At 37.7% G+C, this 12,130-nt stretch overlaps 1 protein-coding gene across 2 annotated transcripts in view; it reads left to right on the top strand.

Moving 5' to 3' along the window:
• The first annotated feature begins 2,082 nt into the window (after positions 1-2,082).
• Positions 2,083-12,130, top strand: part of GIGYF2 (GRB10 interacting GYF protein 2) — a 67,905-nt gene continuing 57,857 nt past the window's right edge. For both annotated transcript variants that reach the window (XM_009886530.1, XM_009886529.1), the window contains exons 1-4: positions 2,083-2,162; positions 4,735-4,864; positions 7,130-7,225; positions 11,623-11,731. In XM_009886530.1, the coding sequence (XP_009884832.1) occupies positions 2,122-2,162; positions 4,735-4,864; positions 7,130-7,225; positions 11,623-11,731 (376 nt within the window). In that variant the 5' untranslated portion in view covers positions 2,083-2,121. The remainder of the gene's footprint in view (positions 2,163-4,734; positions 4,865-7,129; positions 7,226-11,622; positions 11,732-12,130) is intronic.

Below are 12,130 nucleotides of genomic sequence, written 5' to 3'. Positions count from 1 at the left end.
ATTTTTCGGAAGAAAACCCAGAGGCTAAAGAGGGGTGGGGACCAGTGTGTCCAAAACTAGTAAACCACTCAATCCTAGCTGTTTTTTAGTGCTTTATCCTTGTAGCCGATGCTTTTTAGCTGTGTTTTCATTGCAGTTTAACATTCAATGCCAGCCTTTTTGGTATTATTGATACTAAGCTAGCTTTGATGTTAAGAGCTAAAGATCCCAGGTTCCCTGGTGATCCACATGGGTTCATCTGAAAGCTCTCCCCGCCTGCTCCCCCAGCAGAAGGATTACGGCATTGCAGGAAGCGAAGGGACAGCCATCCACTTAAGGCTGCTAGGAACTGTGATGGAGGCTTGTCTCTGCCAATATGTGCGCGGTGGTTTGCTTGAATTGCCCCACAGTATTTTCACATGAGGCTGCTGCATGTTGCCTTTAGGTACCGAACTTTGTCATTTGATTTGCAGAATGATGAACTGTGAAGGTTCTAATGAGCTGTCGGCTGCTTCAAAAAGGCAACCCAAATCAGACCAAAATAATCTCAAACTAGGCCTGTGAGAACAGCTGGATGTTCTTGTATTAGCTTCTGGTGCATGTAGCAGGGATAATCCCATTTCATTATATAGGGTTATTGTGAAAATAATAATGCTTAAATTTGTATATAAACTATATTGTGTAGGGCAAAAAGTTAATACGGGATGTGGTAAAAATATATGAACTAAATGTTGGTTGGTAGGTTTAGGCAGCAGGGAGTTTTACAACTGTTTGTAATCGTGTGCCCAAAATATTTGGGTAAAATCTGCTCAAGCACTTTTAGCGTAGTTTTTTTTTTTTGGCATTTTCTAGCTTTCAGGCTGTTGAATTATTTTTTTTTTTTACTTTAATATCGTTACTTCAGTAGCATATATATGAGGAAAAAATGTTTCCCTTGTTTGTTTTTGTCTTTTTCTTTTCTTCAATAACTAATGCTTTTTCTACTTCTATCTCCTCACTTTTTGGTTTTTTCTTCCATCACCTTTTCATGCAAAGTAGAGGCAAACTTACGAAGCTCTTTATCTAGTCCTTGGGTCTATTAAGGAGCAGAGTTCTGATAGGGAAAGCTCCCTCCCTGCCATCAGTGTCGATGGGTTCTTGAAGTCTAATCAACGATTTTCTGTAGGTCATGCTTCAAATCCTTTTTTGTTTGGGCTTTGGGCATAGTGGGTTTGATATAAAAACAAACAAACAAAAAACCAAAATCACCCCAAACAAAACAGCTTCCTCTGCAGATTTGGATTTTGGCATTGCTGGAAGGAAAGAGGAGTTGTATTTTCTTACTGCAGAAGACACTTTTCCAGAACTGCCTGGCCTGGACTTGGCTCTGATAGAGAAAAGTTCATAGCCTTCCCTATGTCTTGTTCTTCCCTCCGGTATGACTGTTGTCCATACACACTTGATGTATAGGAACTTGACCTGAGCTTCACTAGTGTGAAGTGGCTAATAGGGATGACAGTAGCTGAAGTCTTAAATTGTGCATTATTTCACTTAAAACCAAGAATGAGAGAAATACTGTTACCTGCCTGCAGATCTAGGAGCATCTCACAGCATTGGATGTACGCAATCTTTAGAAGGCTTATTTTTCAAGAATGAGCAATGGAAATTTCTTGAATACTCTGCCACTCAACTGGCAAATCTTTCTTGCTGTAATTCTAGTGGGGTTTTTTATCCTCTTGTAATTGTCAGGAAGCTGCAATTCTGTTAATTAAGCATTAATGTTCTTACAGAAGAGGATTATGCATCAGATTCTCTGTGTTCAGTTGTCTTGTGGTAATCACTGATTTGAAAAGGGGCTGTTTGTACAAATTGTTTCTTCAGACACCCTGATCCAGTGTCCTGTTTGAGCTGTTAAGAGGAATTTAGGGAAGAGATCTTGATGCAGTTACTCCTATATTAGTAAATTCATAAAAAAAAATAGTAAATTAGTAATTAAAAAAAAATTCCACAGTAGCTTTTTTTTCACTTCTTTGCATGACCAGTTGTGCTTTTGTATTGTGAAGAAATTTATGAAGGACTGTATTAATCCAGTTGTTTTCATAGTAAACACTTTTATTTTTCAGTTTCACGCTTTTTAAAAAAGAGGAATAGAACAGGAAAAAAATGGCAGCAGAAACTCAGACACTTAACTTTGGGCCTGAATGGTGAGTTTTTTTTTCTGTTTTGTGTGACTCTGGAACCTTATGTAAAGTTTTAAAAAAAACACTATGAATTTTTATGTAAAGTTTTATAAAAACCACTATGAAGTTTTTAAAAAACCACTAAGTCCTTTGTGACCGATTTGATTATAAGACTGAACGGGATATAATGTCTTTGTTGTTCCGTACTGCTTCACCTCAGTCCCTGGCCTGTGACTGAAAACAGTATTATAAAACTAGTCTTCTCTTTATAAATTGGCATTGTGGATGAAATGAGTTGGGTTTCACATTACGATAATACATGACATTCACATTGTTACCAAGTATCTGAGGTAGGAATAAAGTTTATGACCTCAGAGTTATATACAAAGTAAGTGAAGAAGGTATCTTGTTTGGTCTCTCCCTGTGATACATATTAATAAGGAAGTTATTACACAGTTCTTACTGGACTTAAATCTATAGCTAAGCAATCTCCTCCTGAACCCCCCCAGTATTAAAAAAAATTAATCTATATGGAATAGGGTACAAGTGTATGTTTTGTGTCATAGTCTCCTGCATGTGCACACTGAAAAGTGTCAGGAAAAAAGAGCTATTGTTTTAAAGGGAATTCATGACATTGTGTAATCTTGTGTCAGCTGTTAGTTTTCCAGCTTGTCTGACATGCGTTGTCCTGGCTTTTGCACAGGTATGATTATTGTTCAGTATTTTTTCCAATTTCTTGTTAAAGTGTTGGTGTCTGCGGTTACAAACAAGAATTCTGGCTGGTGTGGTTTCTGAAGAGTGATGTGATCCTTAAGTGTGTAAATGGGAGTGTGGAGTGGTTATAGGAAATATAATTGCTGCATAGCATGTGGTAAGACTATTACTGGAATAACGTATTTGCTTTTGCTGACACATTTTTATACACAATGTATAAAAATTGGAGAGTATTCAACAAAGAAATAAGGCATGATTTGTGGCCTGGAAAACAATGAGAGAGCTCAGTCTATTTTGTTAGATTGAAAGAAGGTTAAAGAATGACTTTATCACTATCTATAAATACACCCACCAGGCAGATATCTTATGCTGGAGTGCTCTTCAGTGTAAGAGACAGACATGATTAGATTCATTGATGGATGGAAGCCAAAGTTATATTAAAAAAAGAGAAGGGGGAAGGCAACTCTGAAAAAAGCACATATTTTAACAGTAACTCGGTTGCTGTGTCATAGTGAAGGGACTTCAGTTCCGTTTAGTTTAAAAACCAGATTAGATTATGTATGAAAATATGTATTATACTTCAGTGAGTTACTAGATTTTTACAGGAATAAAATTCTAAGATTTATAGTTACTCTTTTGGGTTGCATATAGTCATGTCTGTCATGTATGCTGTTGTATCACTTAATAGTGAAATTCTCAGTCATGTTTGATCTGGATAGGAGTTGAACGTTGCCCTGAGTGATCTAATCCTTCGAATAATGCCTCCCCAGGCATATTTGGTTTGGAAGTGGTATGTAAAGAAACTGCCACTGGGTGGCACCAAACTAAAAAAATAAGATAAACATTTGACTTGCAAATTACTTTTGCCTTTCTGGTTAAAGAACAATAAACCAAATCAAAGCATGCTTCAATAATTGGGTGAAGGGTAGCCTCTGAATCAGTCTCTTAGATTAGAGCACCTTCCTTTCCAAGGATTCTGCAATTGTTGAGAAGAGTTTTCATTGTTTTACTTGTCTAAGATGCACATCAAGGAGAATGTAGGCATATGGTCTGGGTTTTGTTTCTTGACACATATCCTTTTGTAAAACGTTCCTCAAACTTAAAAATATAGGATATTTGGGTAACTGATTGTATAGAATGAGACTTAATACACCTGTGGAGTGGGAATAATATCATGTTACCTGCTAGAAGTAGAGTAGCTTACCTGTGTGGGATGGGACCAAACTTAATAGCATATTTATCTGTTACCGTAAGTTAGATTACTGCTTGAAATGTCTCTGAAGTAAAGTGTGGCTATATTTTGTACATCTTTTTCTATTGAGACATGAAGTTAAATGATATATACGCTCTCTGAAAAATGCCATTCGTTTTAGGTTCTGGAAAAGGAATTTGGAGTAGAGTAGGATTCCAGAAACACAAAAAGAAACCTAATTTTGAAATTTATTGTCCTGTTCTGTTTGTTAAACTTTGCAAAACATCTGAATAAACTTTTTCCTTATATTAATGTTTGATGTCTTCTACAACTGAATTTTGTGCAGTCAGTGTAAATAGCTTAATCAGGGCTTTAGGGATGTAGCCAGCTTGCTATATAGTCAACATAAGGGTTCTCCAGAGGGGATGAGTTGAATTCCTGGATGTGCTCATGGGAATATTTTTTTTATTTCTCTCTTGTCTGTGGGAAAAATGAGGGAAGCTCTTTTACTCGTCTTGTTGAAGCACCAAATTTTAGAGTTTTGAAGTTAGATTGTTAATTTTTTCCTTTACTTTCAGTACTGTATTTCTTTCATTTGTGTCAAATCTATAAATGTGCAGAGGGATGATAGCATAGGTGAAGACACATTCTCCTCAGTTCAGTTTTCATTGCTTTTCTGCTTTATTTTAGGCTGCGAGCTTTGTCTAGTGGCGGGAGCGTGACATCCCCTCCTCTGTCTCCGGCTTTGCCAAAGTACAAACTAGCAGACTATCGCTATGGGAGAGAAGAAATGTTGGCACTTTTTCTAAAGGATAATAAGGTGAGCAGGAAGAGGAAGAAGGCCTCGTGTGTATTCCTAATGACAGTCTTGTGATTAGGAATAGTTATTTATATTTTGTGATTATGGACAAAGAAATTGTGTATCCCTTGGCAAAGAACTGAAGAGGTTTGATTCTGTTTTTTGCGTGTGTTTGCTCGTTTGATCCCACTCTCACTGCATTCATTATGTTCGATTCTTTTTGCCTCTTTAGGGGCAACTTCCTGTACCCTCTGAGAACAAGAAAACCTGATTGCCATATTCAGTCCCACTGCCACAGATGACTGGGGGTTAAAGTCTCCTTGCAGCTGTGCAGATTTGCTTGCTTCAGTAGGATTTTATTAAATATAGTGTAAAATAGTTATTTGACTCATCTTGAAATCGGGCAATAAATCATATTAGCAGATCATTTAAAAAAAAGGCAAGAGCTCCCCATTTATCCTGACTTAAGGCAGTTCACTTTAGCAGGTAACCAGCCCAAGGAGTGCAGTCCTCAAGTATCTCACTTCTCTGGGACTCAGGACACAAATGCAATCTACACACGTAATACAAAAGAGCAGTGTAGAAAGTCAAGAACTTCCCCCTGGTTTAATTTCAAACAAAAGTTCTCAATGATACAAAAGTCACATTTCAGAGGGCGTTTCAGGCAAATTATTTGTACGCTCTGCATTTGTAAACATTAGGTTTTTCTGTAGATGCTGAGAGATGTTGGTTTATTGTTGCAGCAGGCACATAGTGACTTGGAAGTCTGAATCCCTCTGAGAGCCTTACCTTGGAATCAGGGAGGGACTGCAAGAAATTATGTCAGGTTGTGTCTTTAGCTTTGCACATAGATGTGGGGACATACCTCTGTGTTCTTACCTTAGCATGACTGTGCTGACATTTTTGTTCAGTGCTGGGAGCCCTGTGTTGCTTATACACAGATTCAAGGGCATTGAATGTCAGAGACTTTTTTCAAAAGCTGTTAAGTGTGTTACAGCTTAAAGCGTGCTTTAACATGCAGAATTATCCTGCTCTACTATGAGAAGCTGCGATTTAAACCTTGATGTTATGCTTGAATAAGCCTGCCTGTCAGAGGTCATTGTTTATTGCTATTTGTGTATGTGTTATCAGGTGATCAAGACCTCTACAGTTGTGACTGATTCAGAACAGCCTATTAATGCTCTGGGTTACAGGAAGCTCTCCAATGGTTATGAATGGTCAAAAAGAATATTTTCTCCCTGTGTTTGCCAGAAGGGCATTATTATTAGAGTATGTCTTGCTTTTGATAACACACATGTTTCTGTGGTGTTGAGTACTTCTAGTTATTGAGACTGAGAGGACTCTTGATGCTGTTTCTAGTCAACTAGTAGATGTGATGTTTTTAAGCTGTATTTTGTATCCTAGTCCTTTTTTCACTGTGTCATCTTCAATCTTTGGTGGCTGAAGATTAGGCAGAGTTGCAGCTCTGATTAAGAGATACTCTGATTGAAAGCAGGAAGACTTCTGCTAGCGTATACCCAAATGAAAAAATAAAACCCTGTGTTGCTTTGCTTCAATTAAAATTGGGAGAAGTCTTTATCTCTAGTATTGTGAACTAGATATTTTTGAAACAGTTCTCTGTTGGCATAATTGGACCTCACTTGGCTGTAATTGCAGCTTCTTGTCCATATGCTCAAGGTCACATCTGCTGATGGAGCTTCCATCTGACAATGGACTGATTAAAAATTAGCGTTAAAATTTTATTTTTATTTAAATCAGCAGTGTTCTGTACTTAATACATCCATACCTGGAGTTTTTACTTTGCTGTTTTTTGTTTTACTCTCCTTCTTGGTTGTAAATTGGAAATGCTGACTTTAATTAAATACAGCTTCTGTGTTATATATGGTAATTTTGTTAATATATAAGTAATAATCTGGCTATAAAAGTGCATTGAAGTTAAATCAATACTTTTTTAATTTACCAGATGAAATTTCACTTGGTTCAGGTTTGAGCTGCAGTGGTGTGGAAGTTTGAATTCTGATGTGTATGATCCTGATACTTTACATGTTACAGTTGTGGGTGGTGGATGCTTTGGATGTTTTGTCTATAAGATTTTATTTTTTCTGGGGGGCGTAAATTTGCAGTAGAGTTAAACCCACCACCAATAAATGTAATAGGAAGTACTGGTGTACTGGGTAGATGGAGACAGTTGGCAGGATAAAAATTTTTTTATAAATCAAAGGATGTGGCATCATCCTGAAATGGGAATACTTGAGTATATTGGTATGCTATTTTCCTTTCATACAGATACCTTCAGACCTTCTGGATAAGGAGTTTCTGCCTATTTTACAAGAGGAGCCCCTGCCACCACTGGCACTTGTACCTTTTACAGAAGAAGAACAGGTTTGTATCTTTTTTTTTTTTTTTTTTAAAAAGCCACCTTTAAATTGTCAATTGTGTAAAGGCAAAATAAAGAGAATGCCTCCAATAAAAAAATAAAATTTGATATTAGTAGATTTCAGGGAAAGAAATTATGAAAGCGTGCTGTGATAGCATAAAGTTTAAATTCCATTCATGCTCAATTACTGTCTTAAATTTGAACAAATATTTTTCATACGATGTTCTGTTGATGGCAGACAGTCAACTTGCTAAATCCAGGATCATCTTCTGGGAGGTATTACCTATTTTTCAAGTGCACAGCACTTTCAGATCAGTGAAACTTTTTCTACAGTATTTGAACCACCTTCTCTGTTGTAATAGAATTGTCTAAGTTCTGTAACTTCACTTTTGTGGTCTTTGGAGAAGTGTTGAAGTTTTTTGACTGTTGACACTTCTTAGGAAGGTGCAGTGCTCTTAATTCCTTTGTATGTAAGCAGTTGCTTGATTATTTCCGTTTGGTCTCTATAGGTATATAATTAATTGGTGAACAAGATAAGAGTGAGAGCAGGTAGTCCACAAAGATTCCATTTCAAGAGTGACTGATCTGAGCAGTTTGAAAGCCCTTGCTTTTAATTAAATTCCTAGCAGAGAAAACTGTCCGCCCCCCTCTTGATAAATGCCTCTGACTTTTGACTCTGAATGGATTCCTTCTTTATGGCTGTTCGAACTTCTGATTTTGCAGTTGCTCTCTGGTTTGTCTTGTTTCTTAGCACTTTTCTTACTTCAGAACTCTGTCGTTTGATTTTTTTTGTTTGTTTTCTAATAGAAAGCCAAATATTTTGGCTGACTTGAATGTAATGTGATTTTTACAGGGGTGGGGACTGTTAGTATTAGTTTCCTAAGATTTCAGAGCATCCTCCTTCTTTTGGCCCAGGCTATTGTATTTTAGAATTTTTCATCATCTTTTGTGCCTGAGTATTCTGGTGTATTCTCTTTACCTCTTCTGGAATTCCTTCCTCTTCAGAGTTGACTCATATTTTTTGTCTTTTTAGGATGCTATCCTTTGACATAAGATGCTAATAGTTTAGCTTTTAATCAGCGGTCATATTTAAGTTCCCGTGAATACACTGTAGGCCCTTCATGTCATAGTTAGTCTTAAAAGGCGATTGAGAATATGCTTTTATGGGAAATCTTAGTCCAGCTCCCATCTCTTGTGGGAACAGGAGGGATTCAGGCAGCAAGCCCGGGAAATGGTCAGTCAGATATATAGTGGCACACCAAAATATTGAACCTTGGTGTTAAATACCTTTGGATATATTTTTTTGCTGATGCATAGAGGAGTCCTTCGGAGAGTAAACTACAAGCCTTTTATGGTTAAAGGGGATGTTGGCTTCTGGTGATTGTCAAGATACTCTCAGAGTTTAAGGCTATGGTATTGAAAATGTGCCGAGTAGCCTCTTGGTACAGATGAGATGGCAGGTGCTGCTGGGCTTCAGGGCTAGGTGTTCCGCTGCTGCAGTGCCTGGTGTTTCATCTGTCTTGAAAACTTCTGAGGAGTTGGTGTGCACTCTGTCACTGTTTTCTCCTGCTCCTTTTCACTTGTAATCATACAGGAGTCTTCATGGTCAGTTTAACACCTCTCTACAATCTCCACAAAAATCTTAATCTGAAAGAAGAGGTACATATTCCCTTTTTAAGAAAGTCTTTCCTTTAATGCCTTCTGGGGACCTGGAGGATGTGAACAATCTGTTTTTTCTTGTCTGAAGATCTTTCTTCCTCCTTCATGACTGATTTGAGGTACCAAGGGAATGGCATTATTTAAGCTACCAGAAATTCCTGGTGTTTGTTTCCCATGACATAATACACGTTGTTTGTCATCAAGAATCGTGTTCAGAAGTAATCTTGAGGTGAATGTTAATGGCTTTGCTGCTAGTTGTGGTACAGGAAAGCTCTGTCATTTAAGGTTGATAAGAGTTTAAAACACCTTTGTGCGCCCTCCGTGGATATTGAAGGTGGTAGTATCCTCTCGGAATTTGAGGGATGGAGATTTGGGAGTCCTGTAGAGGACAGGCTTATCAGAACACATGTACTTCGGGGTAGTGTTCAGTTGAAGCTGAACCTGTCAGGCTTACTCTAGCCTTGGATTCAGGGCAATTCTTGCTTGCAAACTGAGAGTTATGCCCTTGGCATTGTCATTGTGTGTAGTATATCCAGGAAGAACTTGTCCGATCTCTCTCAAGGTGATTTAAAGATGAGTTATCTAGAGTTGGATGACTTAAGCTTAAATTTGTTTAGTCCTGTGAAATTTAACTAGTCGGATACTTTTGGATACTGTATTCCCTATTACAGAACATGGACACACTTTGGACAGAATTGCTGGGGTTTTTTATCCTTTTTATGTAGAAAGTCACTTCCCTGCTGATAAGGATGCTGAGCTAACCTAGAGCTCAACTTAATACAAGTTTTGTTACAACATAAATTTGCCCGAGATCTGTCTTCAGGGATCTGACTTTTGAAGGAAAGAAGGTTTCTGCAGATAGCTTTAACAGATGTTTCCACAACTGACCACTGGCAATATGCAGCATATGTTCCTTTGCCTTTTTTCCCTCCAGTTGTTCCTGTTTGCATTAGGAAAGAATTCAGTTGTCTTAATCTTATCTGCTTGTGGAGTAAAGGAGTCTCAAGCTCTTGCTGAATATAATAGAGGGGTTTTTGTGTCCTCATTGGTTATGTTTCTGATGTCTGTTTCTTGGGCCATTTTTGATTTTGAATTAATTGAGCCCCTGTTTTGGGGCAGCTTTGCTCTTTAGCGTGCATTGTCAGGGACAGACACTGAAATAATGTACTAATCAATAGTAGGGTGGCTTTTGCTTTATTGACTATACTTTTTTGTTACTTTTTGTGTCTTACCATGTGGATTATTATCCCTATTCTTATTATAAGGATTACATCTTCACCACGGCAAGCTCTACAGAGGGGAGGGAGTATTTGTTTAGAGTTTAAGCAGACAAGTCAAAAGTTGGAAATGGAAGTTAGATTACTGTTTTGTTCTTATTGGAAAAACAAGGCATCAAAAATCTCCTGTGCAAGACAGTGAATTTGATCAATAGCTTAAAATGTCTTCTGCAGTAAAGTATTTCACTGCATCACAAGAAAGCAGAAGTATCAACTGCAGGAAAGGTGGTGATTTTCTTAGAGGCAAATGGAGGTGGTTCATTTTGACTTGCTGTTGAAATGGTTTCTTTAAACTTTAAGAGCTAACTAGGAAAATAAAATTAGATTTACTGGATACTGACCTCGCTTTTTTGTCATGCATGGCTGGATTCCCCGGTGCCCCCCCCCCCCCAGTCCACTTAGTTACCAGTTCTCTCTTGAAGGAAGGCCTGCTTTGTAGGAAGAACAAATCAAGCAGTTAGGCTTGTTTCTGAAATGGGTTAAAACTCCTTCAGATTTCTGTTGGCTTTGATGTTAGCCATTTAAAATCTAAATAGGACATAATTGCTTTGTATCATTGTTCTCTGAAGACCATCAAAGTCATAGTAATACAGATGAGTTCATGTAAGCAATTTGCCTCCTTAAAGTTCCTGTCAAGAAGCCTGATGTAACAGCTGTCTGGAGTCCTTTGCATTCCAGTTATTTAAAACTTGCATTCAGAAAGTGTGTGTGAATTCAGGTTTGCTTGTTAATGTTTCTGAATGTGCTCCTGAATTCTTTGGCCTACTTTTCCAACTATTTGTGCTCAAGAGAATGGGACCAGAGTTGGTTATAATTATCTATTCTTTATTGAAACAGCGTTTTCTTTAGCAATTATTTCATATTAAAATAAAGTTGAATTTTGCTGGTGTTTATTGTCGTATTAAAATGAGTATCACTTACATTACAGCAGTCTTAAATAGACTTAGTCTTCTCCAAAGCATGTTACTCGTATGATACATTTAGAGGGGAAAAAAAACCCCAACTTACTTCTGCAAAGGAGATTCGTAAATATAATTTTATTCAAGTTCTGTTGCTCTTTACATGTTTCTGCTTTCCTTAAGAAGTAAGTTTAGAATTGGTGTTAGTTAATGGTGTCAGGTATAGCCAATCTCTTTTTGCAACTGAATGGCTGTGTTTAAAGCTGCTGATGTTCTAATAATTTCTGTGCTGGAATCATCTGATAAAGGAGTAGGTGGTCACTTGCTGCCTTTAGAACATGGAAATTTCAGGTAAGTAACTTGTAAGTGCTTATGTTGACCAAGATCCTCTTATGAAGTGCTTCACCTACTCATGTCTCCAAGGAATCCTTTTCCTTGTTAGTGTCAGTGGAGAATCTGTAATGACCATAAGGAAAGCAGAGACGGTATTAAGCTAAATTTAGGATATGGTAAGTGTTTTTTTGTTTTTTTAAATAGAATCTCACCTCGGCTCTTTCTTTTTGGCAGAGAAATTTCTCGATGTCTGTAAACAGTGCTGCTGTCCTGCGGTTGACGGGACGTGGAGGAGGAACGGTGGTAGGGGCTCCTCGAGGTCGAAGTTCCTCTAGAGGTCGAGGTGAGCTGTTGCTGGGGTGTGCTACAATGTATGCAGGTGATCCAGGTCAAAGCTTCTGAAAGATGTTAAATGGAGCTTGGTTATAGCCATATTTTCCCGTGTCCAGATTCTTTTCCCTTAAGACTTTGAAATCATTCCAATAAGATACTGTTACAGAATGAACATTGCATTTAGTGATTGTTCTGCTCACCTTGGTGCGCATCTGGTCCCTGTGTTATGTGTCTTTGTCAGATTGGTGGGTGTGGAAAGAAAAAGGAAAGGTAGTTTTAAGGTGGGATAGGAAATTTTTTGCTTCAGAATTGTTAGGAATAACTTTAATAAAGGTATAAAACCAATTTATAGGGAAAGGGGAGAAGAATCTACAAATGTATTTAAAATACTAAGATTGTAGTAAATGGT

The sequence above is a fragment of the Charadrius vociferus genome, unplaced genomic scaffold (genome assembly GCF_000708025.1).
Source record: "Charadrius vociferus isolate BGI_N301 unplaced genomic scaffold, ASM70802v2 scaffold1346, whole genome shotgun sequence".
Taxonomy (NCBI): Eukaryota; Metazoa; Chordata; class Aves; order Charadriiformes; family Charadriidae; genus Charadrius; species Charadrius vociferus.
This window is presented reverse-complemented; position numbering and strand designations above follow the sequence as displayed.